Source organism: Rhinoderma darwinii, chromosome 8, assembly GCF_050947455.1.
Source record: "Rhinoderma darwinii isolate aRhiDar2 chromosome 8, aRhiDar2.hap1, whole genome shotgun sequence".
NCBI classification, from domain to species: Eukaryota; Metazoa; Chordata; class Amphibia; order Anura; family Rhinodermatidae; genus Rhinoderma; species Rhinoderma darwinii.
Window position 1 is genome coordinate 118,346,935 of NC_134694.1, and position 18,614 is coordinate 118,365,548.

At 39.5% G+C, this 18,614-nt stretch overlaps 1 protein-coding gene across 4 annotated transcripts in view; it reads left to right on the top strand.

Moving 5' to 3' along the window:
- The window catches only part of DIAPH2 (diaphanous related formin 2), a 952,586-nt gene that overhangs the window by 758,056 nt on the left and 175,916 nt on the right, over window positions 1-18,614 (top strand). For all 4 annotated transcript variants that reach the window (XM_075836589.1, XM_075836591.1, XM_075836588.1 and 1 more), the window contains one exon: window positions 7,831-7,966. In XM_075836589.1, coding sequence (XP_075692704.1) covers window positions 7,831-7,966 — 136 coding nt within the window. The remainder of the gene's footprint in view (window positions 1-7,830; window positions 7,967-18,614) is intronic.

Here is an 18,614-nt window from a genome sequence, read left to right on the forward strand (position 1 = left end):
TCATGAACAGTCTAGAATTTTTAGGCTAGGTTAATTTTACCAGTGAGAGATAGATTATATTAAAAAAAAAGAAAGAAAATCACATTGTTAAAATGATATATATAATTATTTGCATTGTGCACAGAGAAATAAGTATTTGATCCCCTACCAACCATTAAGAGTTCAGCCTCCTCCAGACCAGTTACTGCTCCAAATCAACTTGGTGCCTGCATTATAGACAGCTCTTACATGGTCACCTGTATAAAAGACTCCTGTCCACAGACTCAATTAATCAGTCTGACTCTAACCTCTACAACATGGGCAAGACCAAAGAGCTTTCTAAGGATGTCAGGGACAAGATCATAGACCTGCACAAGGCTGGAATGGGCTACAAAACCATAAGTAAGACGCTGGGTGAGAAGGAGACAACTGTTGGTGCAATAGTAAGAAAATGGAAGACATACAAAATGACTGTCAATCGACATCGATCTGGGGCTCCATGCAAAATCTCACCTCGTGGGGTATCCTTGATCCTGAGGAAGGTGAGAGCTCACCCGAAAACTACACGGGGGGAACTTGTTAATGATCTCAAGGCAGCTGGGACCACAGTCACCAAGAAAACCATTGGTAACACATTACGCCGTAATGGATTAAAATCCTGCAGTGCCCGCAAGGTCCCCCTGCTCAAGAAGGCACATGTACAGGCCCGTCTGAAGTTTGCAAATGAACATCTGGATGATTCTGAGAGTGATTGGGAGAAGGTGCTGTGTTCAGATGAGACTAAAATTGAGCTCTTTGGCATTAACTCAACTCGCCGTTTTTGGAGGAAGAGAAATGCTGCCTATGACCCAAAGAACACCGTCCCCACTGTCAAGCATGGAGGTGGAAACATTATGTTTTGGGGGTGTTTCTCTGCTAAGGGCACAGGACTACTTCACCGCATCAATGGGAGAATGGATGGAGCCATGTACCGTCAAATCCTGAGTGACAACCTCCTTCCCTCCACCAGGACATTAAAAATGGCTCGTGGCTGGGTCTTCCAGCACTACAATTACCCGAAACATACAGCCAAGGCAACAAAGGAGTGGCTCAAAAAGAAGCACAATAAGGTCATGGAGTGGCCTAGCCAGTCTCCAGACCTTAATCCCATGGAAAACTTATGGAGGGAGCTGAAGATCCGAGTTGCCAAGCGACAGCCTTGAAATCTTAATGATTTACAGATGATCTGCAAAGAGGAGTGGGCCAAAATTCCATCTAACATGTGTGCAAACCTCATAATCAACTACTAAAAATGTCTGACTGCTGTGCTTGCCAACAAGGGTTTTGCCACCAAGTATTAAGTCTTGTTTGCCAAAGGGATCAAATACTTATTTCTCTGTGCACAATGCAAATAAATATATATAATTTTGACAATGTGATTTTTTTTATTTTTTTTTATATAATCTATCTCTCACTGGTAAAATTAACCTAGCCTAAAAATTCTAGACTGTTCATGACTTTGACAGTGGGCAAACTTACAAAATTAGCAAGGGATCAAATACTTATTTCCTTCACTGTATATACAAGCATATAACTACTACAATACTGCTCCTATGTACAAGAATATAACTACTATAATACTGCCCCTATATACAAGAATATAACTACTATAATACTGCCCCCTATATACAAGAATATAACTACTATAATACTCCTCCTATATACAATACTATAACTACTATAATACTGCCCATTATATACAAGAATATAACTACTATAATACTGCCCCCTATATACAAGAATATAACTACTATAATACTGCTCCTATATACAAGAATATAACTACTATAATACTGCCCCTATATACAAGAATATAACTACTATAATACTGCCCCCTATATACAAGAATATAACTACTATAATAATGCCCCTATATACAAGAATATAACTACTATAATACTGCCCCTATGTACAAGAATATAACTACTATAATACTGCCCCCTGTATACAAGAATATAACTACTATTATACTGCTCCTATATACAAGAATATAACTACTATAATACTGCCTCCTATATACAAGAATATAACTACTATAATACTGCCCCCTAGATACAAAAATATAACTACTATAATACTGCCCTTTATATACAAGAATATAACTACTATAATACTGCCCCTATATACAAGAATATAACTACTATAATACTGCCCCTATATACAAGAATATAACTACTATAATACTGCTCCCTATATACAAGAATATAACTACTATAATACTGCCCCCTGTATACAAGAATATAACTACTATAATACTGCCCCCTGTATACAAGAATATAACTACTATAATACTGCCCCCTGTATACAAGAATATAACTACTATAATACTGCCCCCTATATACAGGAATATAACTACTATAATACTGCTACTATATACAAGAATATAACTACTATAATACTGCCCCTATATACAAGAATATAACTACGATAATACTGCCCCTATATACAAGAATATAACTACTATAATACTGCTTTCTATATATAGGAATATAACTACTGTAATACAACTCCCTTTGGACAGGGGGACTATTATATGGATTTTTATTTTTAGGACAATGCTCATTCCAAATTAATATTTCTCTGTATCCAAAGAATATATTTGCCAAGTAGTTTTCCTGGTGATGCCAGCTGATAGCCGGATGCCACAGCGGCAGAACCCTGTAAACCGCTAATTGCCGGGGGATTTGTGGAAAGCCCATTGTTGACAGCCCCTTTAATAATAAATACATCCAGTATATTTGTACAATTTTACCTAAAATATTAAATATATTATAAAACACAGTAACTCGTGCTCTTAACAGCCAACTACAAATGAAGGTGCCCACTAAGTCACTAGGCAGATCTACCATTTAAAGGTCTTAAAATGTTTGGTGACAACCCCTAGGGCAGCTATGCTCAACCAAATGGGTGTTCACCCAAATTTTACAGTATTAGATATAGCGAAGAAATTGCTTTATTGGATGTTCAACACCCGAGCAGAGGCGAATAAGTCAAGGCTATATCGGAAGGCACAATTCACACCATCGTGAATGTTCACAACGAATCCATGGGAGCTACGTTTGATTGATCCGTTTTCAAACTCTTCCCAATGAATCCTGACGGATCCCATTAAATTTCATTGGTTGCCATTGGTGTTTTGATTTGTTTTATGGCTAGAATACTGGAACGCCTGAAAAGAGCCAAATCCATAACTGAAGTTTAAGCTAAGAAAATCAATATTGATGGGTACGTTTATATAGCGGAATCGGGGGCACATTGTGAGCTTCATGACCTTGAATTTGGGCGAAGAATTGTTCTAGTGAGGACATTACTTATTTTATGCCCCGTACCAAACTTCTCATCTTAAGATCCTGACTTGCACCCAGACACTGGAGCCGCATAGTGCGCGCTTGCTAATAAATTTGTCTGGCAGACATTTAATTGACAAACCCTGAAATCATCTTTTTAAAAGAGTTGACACTTTAATGGAGACATTGATGGATTTTTTTTCATTAGAAATTTAACAAATGGAAAATATCATCTCTCGCAAACTGAGACCGTATTTCATATTTCAGTTCAAGGACTTGGATAATTTGTGCCGGTCTCAATTTTCTCATCCTAAGTATCTATTAGTGGAGACATTATCTATTGCTTTCCAGGATTGGTCTTCCCAATCTTATGGTGCTCGGGGGCATACAAGCGATGGCATCGAATCAGCTTTGCTTATGCAGAGGGGTTGGTGAGAAAAATTGTTGATTGGGTTATATTAATGTTTTTTGTTTTTTTTAATTGAATGAAAAACTTAGATGTGTATAGATGTAGCAGAGCTGAGTTTATTTGGATTTGCTTATAGTGGTACCATGATGTGTGGTCTTACATAGAATTGCAAGTGAACCTACTACATTATCTTAACCCCTTCCAGACATTTGATGTATCCATACGCCAAAGTCGGGCAGGGGAAGTATGGAATGGGCTCACGGAGTGAACCCGCTCCATACGATGACGGTGTCGGCTGTATGTTAGAGACGACACTTTAGAGTAACGAGCAGCAGCACGCTCGAGCGCGATCCCGCTCGTTTAACTCGTTAAATGCTGCAGTCAATAGCGACCTCAGCATTTAAATTGTTAGAAAGAGGGGGCGACCCCCTCTAGCAGCTTATTTCGCCCCCCGCAATGCAATGGCAGGGTGGCGATGGTTGCTATGGCTGCCTGGGGGCCTAATGAAGGCCCCCAGGTCCGCCATCTTTGTGCTCCTATTAAGCCCTGCCTCCGGCCTGTCAGAATCACTATATACTGCAATACATTGTGTGAATCAGGCATTAATCAACAGAAAAATAAACATTTTATGGCTATCAGAATTTGGCGACAAAAAAATAATTGCATTTTTTACACCTAGGTTTTTACTTGTAAAAGTAGTAAAATATAGAAAAAAATATATATCTGACTATTCAATTGTTTAGCAGCGCCATTTGGGGCCATATATATATATTTTTTTTCTTTCCACCCTTTTACTATACCTTGTGGCAAGAAACACTTTTTGTTGCCAGTAATTTTGGACCAAGGATGCAGCTTTCCATGTGGATACCGTCCATGCTCTAAACCAGTGTTGTGCCTGCACAACTCCCCAAGGTGAGCATATTGCTCTTCTTATTTCGATCATCTTCCCCTGGGTAATCTGTACCATGAGGCGCCGTGCTTTTTGTGTTTTTCTCTTTTAATCTTCTGATATGTCATAGATATATGTGAGAGGTTCACATTGGGGAAGTCTCTGATCTTAGACCACCACTGATTTATAGAGTTAAGGGTCTCCATAAAGCACTCAAGCCCTTTGGCACTTCACAGAAATTTTTGGTACTGGAAATCTGGCACAATATTCCAAACAAATAACCAATTTACTTACAATGGTGGTCTCATTGGACCCACTAGTTCGCATCACCGTAGCGGAGAAGCAGCTGGCCAAACAGCAGTCAATAACAGTCTCTCGGATAAGAGTACTTGGGGAGATGTTATGGCAGATACTCGGAAGTAGCAGAAACGTGGCCGGCACAGATGATGCTTGGCGTGGTAGACAACACCAGACGTGGCAGATGAGGCACACACGACTCCAACAATAGGCTCAGGAACAAACACAGCAACAGGATACAGGAAGCAGGATACGGGAACACTGGGAGCAGGATACAACTAAAGGCCATTTGCATAGGGAAACACAGGAATACAAACAAGGCTCAGGCAAGGAGAGGAAGCGCAGAGCCCTTTTTAAAGTCCAGGGTGTTACTGGGTTGATTGGCAAACTTTAGATAGGAGCGCGCACTTGCTATTTAAGGGCGGGAGAGAGCGCGCGTGAGCACCCTACAGGACACAGGAGAGCACTGCAGCCGTGTGTGTCGATGTCTCTGAGGAGGGAGACACCGACATGAAGATACAGTCCTGTGGTCGCGGTTGCCGGTAAGTAGGACGTGCCGGTGGTCACTGACCATGGGCATAACCCGACCACTCTCATCATGCCCTGGCAGGTTGCAGATCATTGACTTAGTTTTTCTGTAATTAAAATATCTGAGCAGTCCAAAGGGGTTTGAGCCTTCTGTAGAACTTCATTACTCTGGAAATCAGTGGTTGGTCAAGATCATAGACTTCTCATTGATCTACGGCATATTATAAGATCACTTTGACTGGATTTTCTCCGTAACTAAATCTCCTTTACTATGCAGGCGCAGTGTTCACACTTTTATGTTTCGAGCAGCCGCACATGCAAAAATCCATTTTGTCTCTCTACAGCCCAGTGGTTGTTTTTACTTTTTTTGAGAATCTCATTATTGAAACACTGATAACGTTCAAGCAGATGTCAAAACTTGCTTTTCCAATACTTCAGCTGGGAGCAGGAGACATATTGTGAACTTAAACATACACATGAAACATTTCCCATAAACCCCTCAGCACTTCTAAGTTTAGACGCTCTCGTCTATTTTCTACCGAATGTTTTGTGTTCCTCGTGGAAAATGAAGTAGGATGTTGTGAGAAAAATAAGCGCATGAATGCTGGCAGCCAGTAGACATCTTAATCAGAGCTTGTGTCTTCAGCTCATCCAAAAGTTTAACGACTCCAATGAGTTTCCGCATTGTAACTTTTCGTAAGGACAGGGCTGAACAAATACCAGGAGCCAAGTGACCAGTGAGTCTAGAAATCTATTACTGACAACTAACTTTTTGAGTTTCTATGGATGTCGATGGAAGTTCTTATTGCCGGACTCCTTTCAATATTTGATTATCTCCAGGAGTGGTCAGTCATCTTCCAGAGTCCACACTATTTTGTCTATTCCTCTATTTGGGGATCTTTTACATTTTTTTAAAATATTTTTTAGATAAAGGGGTTCTGTAAGCATCGGCCGGAATGTTATGTTTGAACTGTTGCTTAGTAACAAAAGACACAACCAGCGGGTGACAACTCTGAGACTCCACACTCTTGTGGAGATCCAGCGTTGTCCCTCAAAGAAGAGGAGGATGGGTCATCTAGTCCTGGCTGCTAGATAGAGAACATACTGTGATCGAGACCGAGCTTTGGTATCAGGGAGGTTTCTTTAAAGCCTGTTTCCATCTGCTATGAAATGTCTTTCCCATACCTCTCTCTCAGTACATTCGGTGCCCTCCTATTTTTTGTTCATGTACTTTTCCTTCCTTGAATCCTTGAAAGAACGGGGATGGGAGAGGGGAAGTGGAAGGGAGGGGGAAAAAAATTAGAACAGGCGCTGCTCTAAGGTGATATTGTTTGGACAGTTTATATAACCATTGTTAAAAAAACAGCTCATCACCATGAGTGAGTACAACTGGTGAATTCTTTACTCACCCTTTGAGTTTGTGCGGACTCATTGGCACAACTCAACTTTTGAGCTTCGTATCGTACAGTGTGCTAACCCTTGGAGTCTGCACCGGCGGTAGGTAAACCCCAAATCCTCAGTTGAAAGGTGATATCCAATGGATTATGCAAAACAAATACACCTTATCGTGGCGCATGTATAGAATAAAATAAAAACAAAATAAAAACTAATAAAACAGTACTGGCATGCAACGCTTTTCAACCTAGAACCTAGGTCTGATGAAGACCTAGGTTCTAAGTTGAAACGAGTTGCATGCCAGTACTGTTTTATTCATTTATATTTCATTTTTATTCTAACATGTAATAAATTTCAAGTTGTACCTAAACTGAAAAGAGAGCGGATCGTTCCTTACCGAACGGACGGGGAACCAAGGACCACATAAAACAGATACAGGAGCGCCACAAGAAGGAGTATTTGTTTTGCATAATCCGTTAGATATCACTTTTCCTTCCTTTTAGGGGTGTAACTGTAGGTGTTTCAGAGGTTGTGGCTACACATGGGCCCTGAGATTACCCAAAAAAGTCTCTACCTTATATGAGGAGATCAGTACTAAAAATGATAGTTGGGGGGTACTGTTAAAGATTCTGCATTGCAGCCCAGAAGCTTCAGGTTATGCCTCTGCCTCTTTGCCTTGGTGTGTGTTCTTCTCTAGTTTTCAGTTTCTTGAATGTGACCTAATGAAAGTCTGTGCAGAATGAAGACAAAGTACACTGTGTCGCAGTTAGCACTTCCTGTGACCACTTCAGTATATGTATCTCCTTGTAACGGAATGGTAGTCACTCAGACAGGAAGTCAAGCAGTTGCTAGGAAACAGAAATAAACTTAGATTGTGGAAAGGGAATATATGTAATACTAGCTAAATCATGTATTTGCATTCACTGTAGTAAAGTTAGACTGTGCACAAATCTCGCTTTCTCTTTAATTTGAGCCGTAACGGACAATTTTTATTTATTTTTTTGCAGGAGGCGGTCAAAGAGAATAACAAGAGGCGAGAAATGGAGGAAAAGATGAAAAGAGCGAAGATAGCAAAGGAGAAAGCTGAGCGTGAAAAGATGGAGCGAATGCAAAAGAAGAAGCTGCTGATTGATATGAATAAAGGTAGGAGCAGAGGAGGGAACGATCTTCTGCACATTCCCCAACATCTTCAAAGACGCAACTCAAATCTAATTAACTTATGTAGATTCCTCAGTATACAAACCTTCAAATGCGTTCATTATGTTTTATCTGATTCACACATTAGTTGCCAGTTAATTATATATCATCCCATCTCTCATGTGTTCTAGCTGACCCCAGTCAAGTCGTGAGGATATTTTACCGCCAAGACTCCACCCACTATTATTATTATTTGTGCAATAGGCGTATTTCCACCTTTTATAGCGGTTTATGCCATTGATTTGTGTTCTCTTAATTACTTGTCCCTTCTGCCTTCGTAGAAAGTAAGGAGAGATTTTCATTACTATGCTAATGAAGCCATGTTTAATATATTATATGTACATACAAAGAGAACTTTATTATCTACACGGAATATCGTCTCTCTATCACTGAAGTGTAAATATAGAAGTTTGTGCTCCAAAAGCTGCAGTGAAGACAGATTTCTTAAAGGGGTATTCCAGCAGGTAACATTCATCACCTATCCACCTCTCCACATCAATTGGAGGGGGGGGGGCCCAATGAATAGGAGATGTACGGAGCTCCATACAACTGTATGGGGATGGAAACAGCCAACTGCTCTCACTTAACTATTTTAGTAACTTTCATAGAGTTGTATTGAGCGGTAGTGGGCATGCTTGACCAACACTACATGCAAACCCCTACGGTTATGTGGATGGGTTCTGAGGTCCACCAGTCTAGCGTTTTGTGAGGCGAGCCATGATACGTCCATGGAACTAAGATTTATCACTTATCCACATCACTGGAAGGGAGGACCCCAATGATTAAAGATTAGGAGTTGTATGGAGCTCCATACAATGCTATGGGGATAAAAAAAAAAACAGCCAACTGCTCTCACTCAACTGTTTCAGTAACTCCCATAGAGTTGTATCAAGCAATACTGGAATTGCTTGACCAACACTCCATACAAACCCCCAACTCCCCATGTTGGTGTGGAGGTACGCCAATCCAGCGTTTGGTGGACACAGTGGTCAGACCTCCATGAAACTAAGATTTATCATCTATCCAGATGACTAAGACGGAGGACCGCAATGGGTAAGGCAAAGAGAAGGAGTTGTATGGAGTGGCTGTCGAGCATGTGTACTGCCGCTCTCCATACAATTCCATGGGGAGTAATGGAAACAGCCAAACACTTTCACTCACTTTTAAGTAACTCCAATAGAGCTGTATAAAGTAGTCATGCTTGACTACCACTCCGTACAATCACCTACTCCACACGGGTGTGAATGATAGGGGTCTGCGGTCCCCCATTCTAGCGATTGGTGGGGGCCGAATGGTCAGACCTCTACAGATTTAACATTGATCGTCCATCAAGTGAATTGGTGAATTGACAATTCACCAAGATAAACCACTTTACCACTGTTCACACAGAGTTTCTTGACGCGGAAACCGCGCCGCAAAACTCCTCAAAAAGCGCCCGAAAATGCCTCCCATTGATTTCAATGGGAGTTGGACGAGTTTTTTTACCGCGAGTAAAAAAAAACGCGTCGCGGTAAAAAGAAGCGTCATGACCCATCTTGAGGCGGTTTCCGCCTCCAAAACCCCATTTCAATCAGTCAAAGGAAAAAAACGCCTCGACGAGTGTTTTGACTAGTTTTTGTCAAACCACACTCGTCGAGGCGTTTTTTTTCCCGTTTCTGACTGATTGAAATGGGGTTTTGGAGGTCATGTCGCTTCTTTTTCTACTACACGGTTTTTCCGCTCACGGTAAAAAAACTCGTCTGCCTCCCATTGAAATCAATGGGAGGCATTTTCGGGCGGTTTTTGACGAGTTTTGTAGAGCGGTTTCCGCGCCAAAGAACTAGTCAAAAAACTCAGTTTGAACAGGGCCTTAGGATATGTTCACACGCAGAGTCAAAAACATCTCAAAATACGGAGCTCTTTTCAAGAGAAAACAACTCCTGATTTTCAGACGTTTTTTGTGGCACTCGCGAAATTCGCTGCGTTTTTTGCGGCGTTTTTTCCGGACTTTTTTGGAGCTTTTTTCAATAGTCTATGGAAAATGGCTCCAAAAACATCCCAAGAAGTGTCCTGCACTTCTTTTTCGCGGGCGTTTTTTTACGCGTAAAAAGATGCTGCGAAAACGCTCCGTCGGAACAGAACGCCGTTTTCCCAATTAAATCAATGGGCAGATGTTTGGAGGCATTCTGCTTCCGATTCTTCGGCCGTTTTTCGGCCATTTACGGCCCAAAAAACGGCCGAAAATAGGCTGTGGGAACATACCCTAATACAATCTTGTAGGTTCTATTTCCAGTTTCAGATATAAGAAAAGGCATCAAAACCTGCATCCATCCCGCCCTTTTAGGGTTTACACAAAAGTGAACAACTTCTTTAAATTTAAAGCTAGACAACCCTTCTCTCTGAAACATTTTTTTTATTTAGTTTTTTTAGAGCAATGTTTTTGTTCAAAGTTTCTTATAAAAATATATGTAAACATACCTTAAGCGTGTGTATATTTTGTAGAGTGGTGACAAATATGTCAGAAACTTGTAAGTAACTAGTCACCCATTTTATTTTATTTTTAAAAATATGCCAGTATATTACAAAAAAGTACTGTGTAAGCAAGAAAAAATTATAAAAAAAAAAGATCAAACATTTAAAAAATAAATAAAAAAATGTGTAATAAAAATAAAAGGAAGAATTAGTTTAAAACAAAATAAATCCTAGTAAAGGGTAACTAAACTTATAAAGAAACGTTTTACATTTGACATAAGGACAAGTCAGAAGCGCTGTGCAGCTTTATTTCTAATGGTCTTTCCTCGAAAAGCCAAGCGAGCAGTGTACGGGATCTTTAGAAAGTCTGTCTGTACACCGCTCGCTCGGCTTTCCGAGGAAAGCCAATCAGCGCCAATGTGGCAGAGAGATCACCAGAGCGCCTCTGCCACTACGTTTCAGTGATCAGTTGGGGTCTCGTATCGCCAACGATCAAAACTTCTGACATCTCACTAACACAGGCATGTTAAAAGTTTAGTTACCCTTTAAAGATTAAGACCATTTTATTTGACAAAAATTATATTGATTAAAGAAAACCAAAAATAATTCATACAAATGAAATTAAATTAAAAGGAAGAATTATTTAAAATAAAAATATAATCATATTAAAAAATAAATAAAAAGAAACTTGATAAAAAAAAAAATTTAAAAAAAATGAGACAAATAATGTATCACATGGTTTGGCTCTACATTTGCATTTTATTCTGGTTTCTTATAAGGATTCAATTTATTTGCCGTTTTGACATAAACATTTGGCCTTTACTTGAGCCAATTCCATGATCTGCGCTGCACGAGACCAATCTCTAAACCATTACTGTACATTTCGCATACGTAAGCAAATCACATATGTCCGTAATTATAATTCCATCTCACATCTATCTTCTAATTCAATATATTTTTATAAAAGCCAGGATTGTTAAACTAGGAATTTCACCTGGGCCATAAGCCGCCCGTTAGACTGCAGACGCTACGCTTTTTTGCAGTCAGTCATTTTTGTCAGCAGAAGCCGGAGAGGAGATGGCACAAGGAAGAATGAGATGGAAGAAGAGATTAGTGTTTGCTGCAGTTTACCGTTCTCCTTCTGTGAACATTGCCATTCTGCAGAATACCTCCGCTAATCCTTTGCAATCATAAAATATATAACAATGCCCAGTGTGAGACGTCAGCGGGTTCTTTTTAACCACTGCACGTACCTTGACACATTTCCTGAGGATCTGGATATAAATGTAACAGATTCTGGGGTTGGAGGTAAAACTGTTAGATGGCGGCGGAGATTCCACCAGGAGATAATAATAGATCATAAATCTTATAATAACCTATCAACAATAATAATAACAATAATAACAAAAATAAATAACAACAATAATAATAACAATAAAAATAACCATAATAACAACCATAAAAAATAATACCAATAATAATAATAAAAATAATAATAATAATACATACCAGTAAATAAAAGCCCCAGAGTCATCCTCTTCTGCCAAGATGTTAAAAGTTATGTGTTTTACAACCATATCCAGCGTTATAACTCTCTCCAAGGTTGTCACTCAACATTCCTTGACCCCTAAACAGCTGTTCGGTCCAGCTATGTAGCAATATATCGACTATTTACAAATTACTCTGTAATCGGGAAGATTTGCCATACAGGACTCTAAGACCCTGTTCACACAGAGTTTTCTGGCACTGATTTTGATGCAGAAACCGCATCGGAATCAGCGCCAACAAATGACTTAAATCGCCCTCTGTTGATTTCAATGGGAGACAGGGGCGTTTTTTTCCCAGGCGGGCTTTTAGCCGCTCGCTGGGAAAAAAGCGGCATGTCCTTTTTTTGCCGCGGTTCCGCCCCTGACCTCCCATTGAAGTCAATGGGAGGCAGAAATATCTGTGGCGCTAGTTTACGAGCGTCGTTCGCTGCGTTTTTTGCTGCAATGGCCATGGGTGAACAACACAGGGAAATCAGGCAGGTCAAAATTTGCTTCAAAATGCCTTGAACGAATTTTGAGGCATACTTTTTCTGCCCTCAAACTCTGTGTGAACTAGGCCTAAGATAGCTTGGTGGAAACTTCTGTAGCATTCACCTAGATATAAGTTTCTGAATAGCATTTTTAACAACTTTACGTGATTAATGTAAAATGAGTGATAGATAGATAGATATTGGATAGATAGATAGATAGATAGATAGATAGATAGATAGATAGATAGATAGATAGATATTGGATAGATAGATATATAGATAGATATTGGATAGATAGATAGATAGATAGATAGATAGATAGATAGATAGATAGATAGATAGATAGATAGATAGATAGATAGATATTGGATAGATAGATATTGGATAGATAGATATTGGATAGATAGATATTGGATAGATACATATTGGATAGATAGATATTGGATAGATAGATATTGGATAGATAGATAGATATTGGATAGATAGATATTGGATAGATAGATATTGGATAGATAGATATTGGATAGATAGATATTGGATAGATAGATATTGGATAGATAGATATTGGATAGATAGATAGATAGATAGATAGATAGATAGATATTGGATAGATAGATATTGGATAGATAGATATTGGATAGATAGATATTAGATAGATAGATAGATAGATAGATATTGGATAGATATATAGATATTGGATAGATAGATAGATAGATAGATATTGGATAGATAGATATGAGATAGATAGATAGATAGATATTGGATAGATATATAGATATTGGATAGATAGATAGATATTGGATAGATATATAGATATTGGATAGATATATAGATATTGGATAGATATATAGATATTGGATAGATAGATATATATTGGATAGATAGATAGATATTAGATAGATAGATAGATAGATAGATAGATAGATAGATAGATAGATATGAGATAGATTGATAGATATGAGATAGATAGATAGATAGATATGAGATAGATTGATAGATATGAGATAGATAGATAGATAGATAGATAAGAGATAGATAGATAGATAAGAGAGAGATAGATAGATAGATATTAGATAGATATTAGATAGATATTAGATAGATAGATAGATAGATATGAGATAGATTGATAGGAGATAGATAGATAGATAGATAGATAGATAGATAGATAGATAGATAGATAGATATGAGATAGATGATAGATAGATATGAGATAGAAGATAGATAGATATGAGATAGATAGATTGATAGATATGAGATAGATAGATTGATAGATATGAGATAGATAGATAGATAAGAGATAGATAGATAGATAGATAAGAGAGAGATAGATAGATAGATATTAGATAGATATTAGATAGATATTAGATAGATAGATAGATAGATAGATATGAGATAGATTGATAGGAGATAGATAGATAGATAGATAGATAGATAGATAGATAGATAGATAGATAGATAGATAGATAGATAGATAGATAGATAGATAGATAGATAGATAGATAGATAGATAGATAGATAGATATGAGATAGATAGATAGATAGATATGAGATAGATAGATAGATAGATAGATAGATAGATAGATAGATAGATAGATAGATAGATAGATATGAGATAGATAGATAGATATTAGATAGATAGATAGATATGAGATAGATAGATAGATAGATAGATAGATATGAGATAGATAGATAGATATGAGATAGATAGATAGATAGATAGATAGATAGATAGATGATAGTTAGATAGATAGACAGATAGATAGATAGATATGAGATAGATAGATATGAGATAGATAGATATGAGATAGATAGATATGAGATAGATGATAGATAGATATGAGATAGATAGATAGATAGATAGATAGATATGAGATAGATAGACATAAGATAGATAGATAGATAGATAGATAGATAGATAGATAGATAGATAGATAGATAGATAGATAGATAGATAGATAGATAGATCTCATATGAACCTCTCATCTTTTCATTTGTGTAAATCCCTGTGGTAATTTTTTATTACTTAATTGAAATTCTAGCGGTCAGTGAGTAGAAGATGTAATAAATATGATGCGGTAGCGCCATCGACGTGTGTGTAATCTTCTAGTTAAACAGAGTTTCATCGTTGAGTCATGTTCACTTTCGGCTGCACATTCACAAATCTGCCGGCTGGCCCCGACTGCATTAGACTTGCATTTTTTTCCCCTTATACGGATGTGGTTAACACAATGAACGAAACAATGTTATTAGGTTTCCATATCCCAGTGGTGAGAAGTCACTTTGTCAAAATGACAGCTTGAGAAAATATGTGCGCTTTTCTTCTGTGGCCTGCGTGTCATATTTACTTAGTTTGGCCAGAAATAAGCTGCGTTCTGCATTTTCTCTGCTCCTTCGAGCTGTCGCCGGTGACTCTCGCTTATGAAATTACACTTGCAGTTTTCGATACATTTTTTCCATTCTTTTATATCTTGTATCTTGTTGCAATTTTGCCAAGATGTTTATTATAGAATCTCATGTGGTAATCGAGCGCAGAATGAATGTTTATTTTCGTGTGTAATAAACTGCTCTTTAGAAAACTGAGATGTCGAGAAAGCCGAGATCCTAAGGGCTCCCGAAACCAATATGTGACTTCTTTCCATCACCAAAGATCCTAAAAATCCTAAATTACAAAATCTAAAAAAAAATCAACAAATGTAACAATTAATACCACGGCGGCTGGATGTTATAAGTTAATGAATGGTTTTTTTGGTTATTTTTTATAATGTAGCATGATTTACTCTGCATTTGTGTGTTGCTTTTTTATCCACGTCAGGGGTTAGCAACCTTCGGCACTACAGCTGTTAAGAAACTACAATTCCCAGCATGCCCTGACATCCTTTGGCTGGAATATTAAAGCCTTTAGCCGTCGGGGCATGCTGGGAGTTGAATTTTCTTAACAGCTGTAGTGCCGAAGGTTGCTAACCCCTGATCTACATTGGCATGAAAGGAGGTAATCCAGTCGTATCAATAGGATATGCCATTACTTGCTAATCGTGAGGATGCACCGTTGATCTTGAAAATGAAGGGGCATCGAGCTGGATGTGACAGCATATCCTAAAAACACTTCAATTTAGGGCGTCTATTGACAACTAGAGATGAGCGAGTCTATTCTACATTAATCAAATTTGTTATGAATTTCCCAAAAGTTTCAGATTTTAGCAAATCCAAAGCTTTTGGGATCTGTCCCACACAAATCTCTTAAAATGGCAGCTGCCATTTTACAGATCAGAAAAAGACAAGAAGAAGGATCCCATGAGCTCGGATGGCAGCCCAATGGGCTAGCCAATAAAGCTTGCAGGCAGCCCTCCCTCTAGCACAGCCTATCATTGGGGATATAGAGTGTGAGTCACTGATGACTCAGTGGATGACCGTCATATGAGTCATAGCCACTCTAAACAGCCAAACCAGGAAATGCTGCTGCTTTCTGGGGAGAAAGAGAGGACGTCGGACAGAGAGTAATAGTAAAACACAGAATACAGATAGTGGATTAGTGTCAGTGAGTATGTTTCATAGTGAGGAGAAGAGTACAGATAGTTTGATTTACAATAATTTGATAGAGAGAAACATTTTAGAGAGAGATAGGAGTCCGTCAGTGTGAGAGTGTTAGACAGGCAGCCATTGCTGTGAGTGAGTGCTGCTGCAGCTATACAATTCTTATGTTAATGTTTGAATCACTATTCTTCATCGCACCATTCATAAATATTCTTCAATAATATTAATCTTGGGGCTGATGGTGGGACGCTGCCTGCTGATACTGATGTCACGGATGTGATGTCACTCATTATTTTGCATATATCTTATAGTGTCACCCAAATTTTACATACTATTCTGCATCAAACTTAGCCAACAATAACAGCAGTAATAATACAATGCACTTTTAGTAGATAGACTGTGTGACTTCTGAATTCCTCCGGCACCCCCTCCTTCTTTCCAGGTAATTTACGGTCCAAGAGAAGCATTTCTTTTCTGTCATCTCTGTCTTCACTGACCCCTAGTGGGGCGCCTTCTTATCTCCAAAGACACAGCTAAGGAAGATTTTCAAGATAGTATTCCTGTTGAATCTGTTGTATGAGAACAGTCAGTGTTTGGTCTGTGATTTGGAGGAGGATCATCCAAAGTTGTCGGACGTGACTGAAATGAATAGCTGTGTTGGAGGTGGTAGTCGTTCACTTTTATCCATGGTGGGAGTTGTAGTAGGGGCACTGGTATCCATGGTGGTAGTGGCCCTCAGAGCAAATATAGAGATGGGAATCATAACAAGGGGAGGGGGGCTTTCAAGGAGCTCATGTCCTAATCATAGTCTGAGAAAGGTGGAGGGGATTATGATGATGATAATTCTATGTTGGACAGGACCTGGGAACTGGTTTAGGGTGGCGAGTATGTGATGACATCAGAGGAGGAGGAGGGTGGTGGGGGCAATAAAGAGCGGAGCTGATGTACGACTACAATATCAAAACCTGCCAGGGGCAGACTGTAATTTACTGTGGTCAGCCCAGGAGCAGGTGGCGCCGCTGGCTCCTGTTGGTTTAGGTTCAAATTAGCTTTTAGACCTATGGCTAGCTTGGAAGGTATTGGTGGGGCCAGAAATGTTGAGAGTTTTGCTGGTGGTGGCTTTGTACAGGCATCTTCCGTTTGGTTATTTTTCTCTACATCACCTACTGTCAAAACTATTGCATTGTGCAAGCTCTACAGCAGAGAATAAGCCCTGGTGGTTCAGGCACAATTGTAGGTTCTACAGCTTTCCTTCCACACACGAAGTGGCATCACCTGATCATCTGGAAAAACAAACTGGCCAGTAATGTGAGCAAGACAGTCGTCGTCCTCCACCCCATCATCTTTCTAGTATCCAGGCCACTTCCACAAGTAGTACATAGCCGTTGTTGTCATCATCTCCGTCAACATCATCATCTACTGTTTCTCCTTGTCCTCCGTTCCATCGTCAGACATCTATAACAGAAAAGCTGATTAGGAAACAACAATACAGGCCCAGTTATCCACTTGTGGGCCGACTGAACTCCCAAGTTTCTGGAACGCCAAGTTTCTGGAGATGTAGTCGCTGCCGTACAACTTAGTGAAATTCACTGGCTTTGGGCAACTGATAGGGTGTGCTCAGTCTCAATGGAGGATACCTATCTGCCACCACCGACACGTGGATCAGTAATTATGGCCAGGGACAGTTCATGCCTTTCACAACCCACTGGGTCAATGTTTTGCGCTGTAGTGGTGACCATGCATCACAGCAACGACGCCAGGTGCTAGTGACGCCTCTATGGTTGTGCAGGTCAAATACCAGACGCTTATCCACCTCCTCCACATCCTCTTACTCAATGGACATCTTCTCATCCCAAACAGCAACAGGGCAGAGAGTTGCTTCCACTCCATCTTCCTCCTTTCATATGTGTAAGCTGAAGGGCTGCTACGTTCCAACTCGCTGGAATTCCACCTTGCATATGCTGGACCATCTGTATGAGCAGCGTAAAGCGGTCAATGATTATAACATACACCTGACCACCAAAGCAGGGAGCATGTGCTATTTTAAACTCCTGCAGTGGCAGCTCTTCAGGGACGCGCGTCACCTACGCAGGTCCTCGAAGAGGCCACCAGACTTGTGAATAGGAACAATACCGGCATCTCCCTGATATTAATATTGGAGTAAATGCTTACACTAATGTAACAAGGGATGGAGGAAGAACAGCTTCCAGATCTTGCTCGCTGCCCTGTGGCTGTTGGGGACCCGCACGGACGATGAGACTTGCAGTAGAAAGTGGAGGAAGATCAGGAGCTGGGACTTAAGAAGGGGAAAGATGAGGAGTTGTTGATTGTGGAGGTGGACATCGAGTTTTCATCGGCACAGCAAATGGGGAATTTTTTCCTGCTTCCGAAAGGGAGGCAAAATGGGCAAACTTCCAGAATATGCTCTGTACCCAGCTTGCCACCACTTTCGCCAAACTGTCTTGTCCACTGTTAGACAAGATATTCAAGGATGGAATTGGCACCATCACACCCAAGCAGACAAAACTGTCCTCCACAAGTATGAAAAATATGACATTTGTGAAAATAAATCGGGCATGGATCCGAGAGGATTTT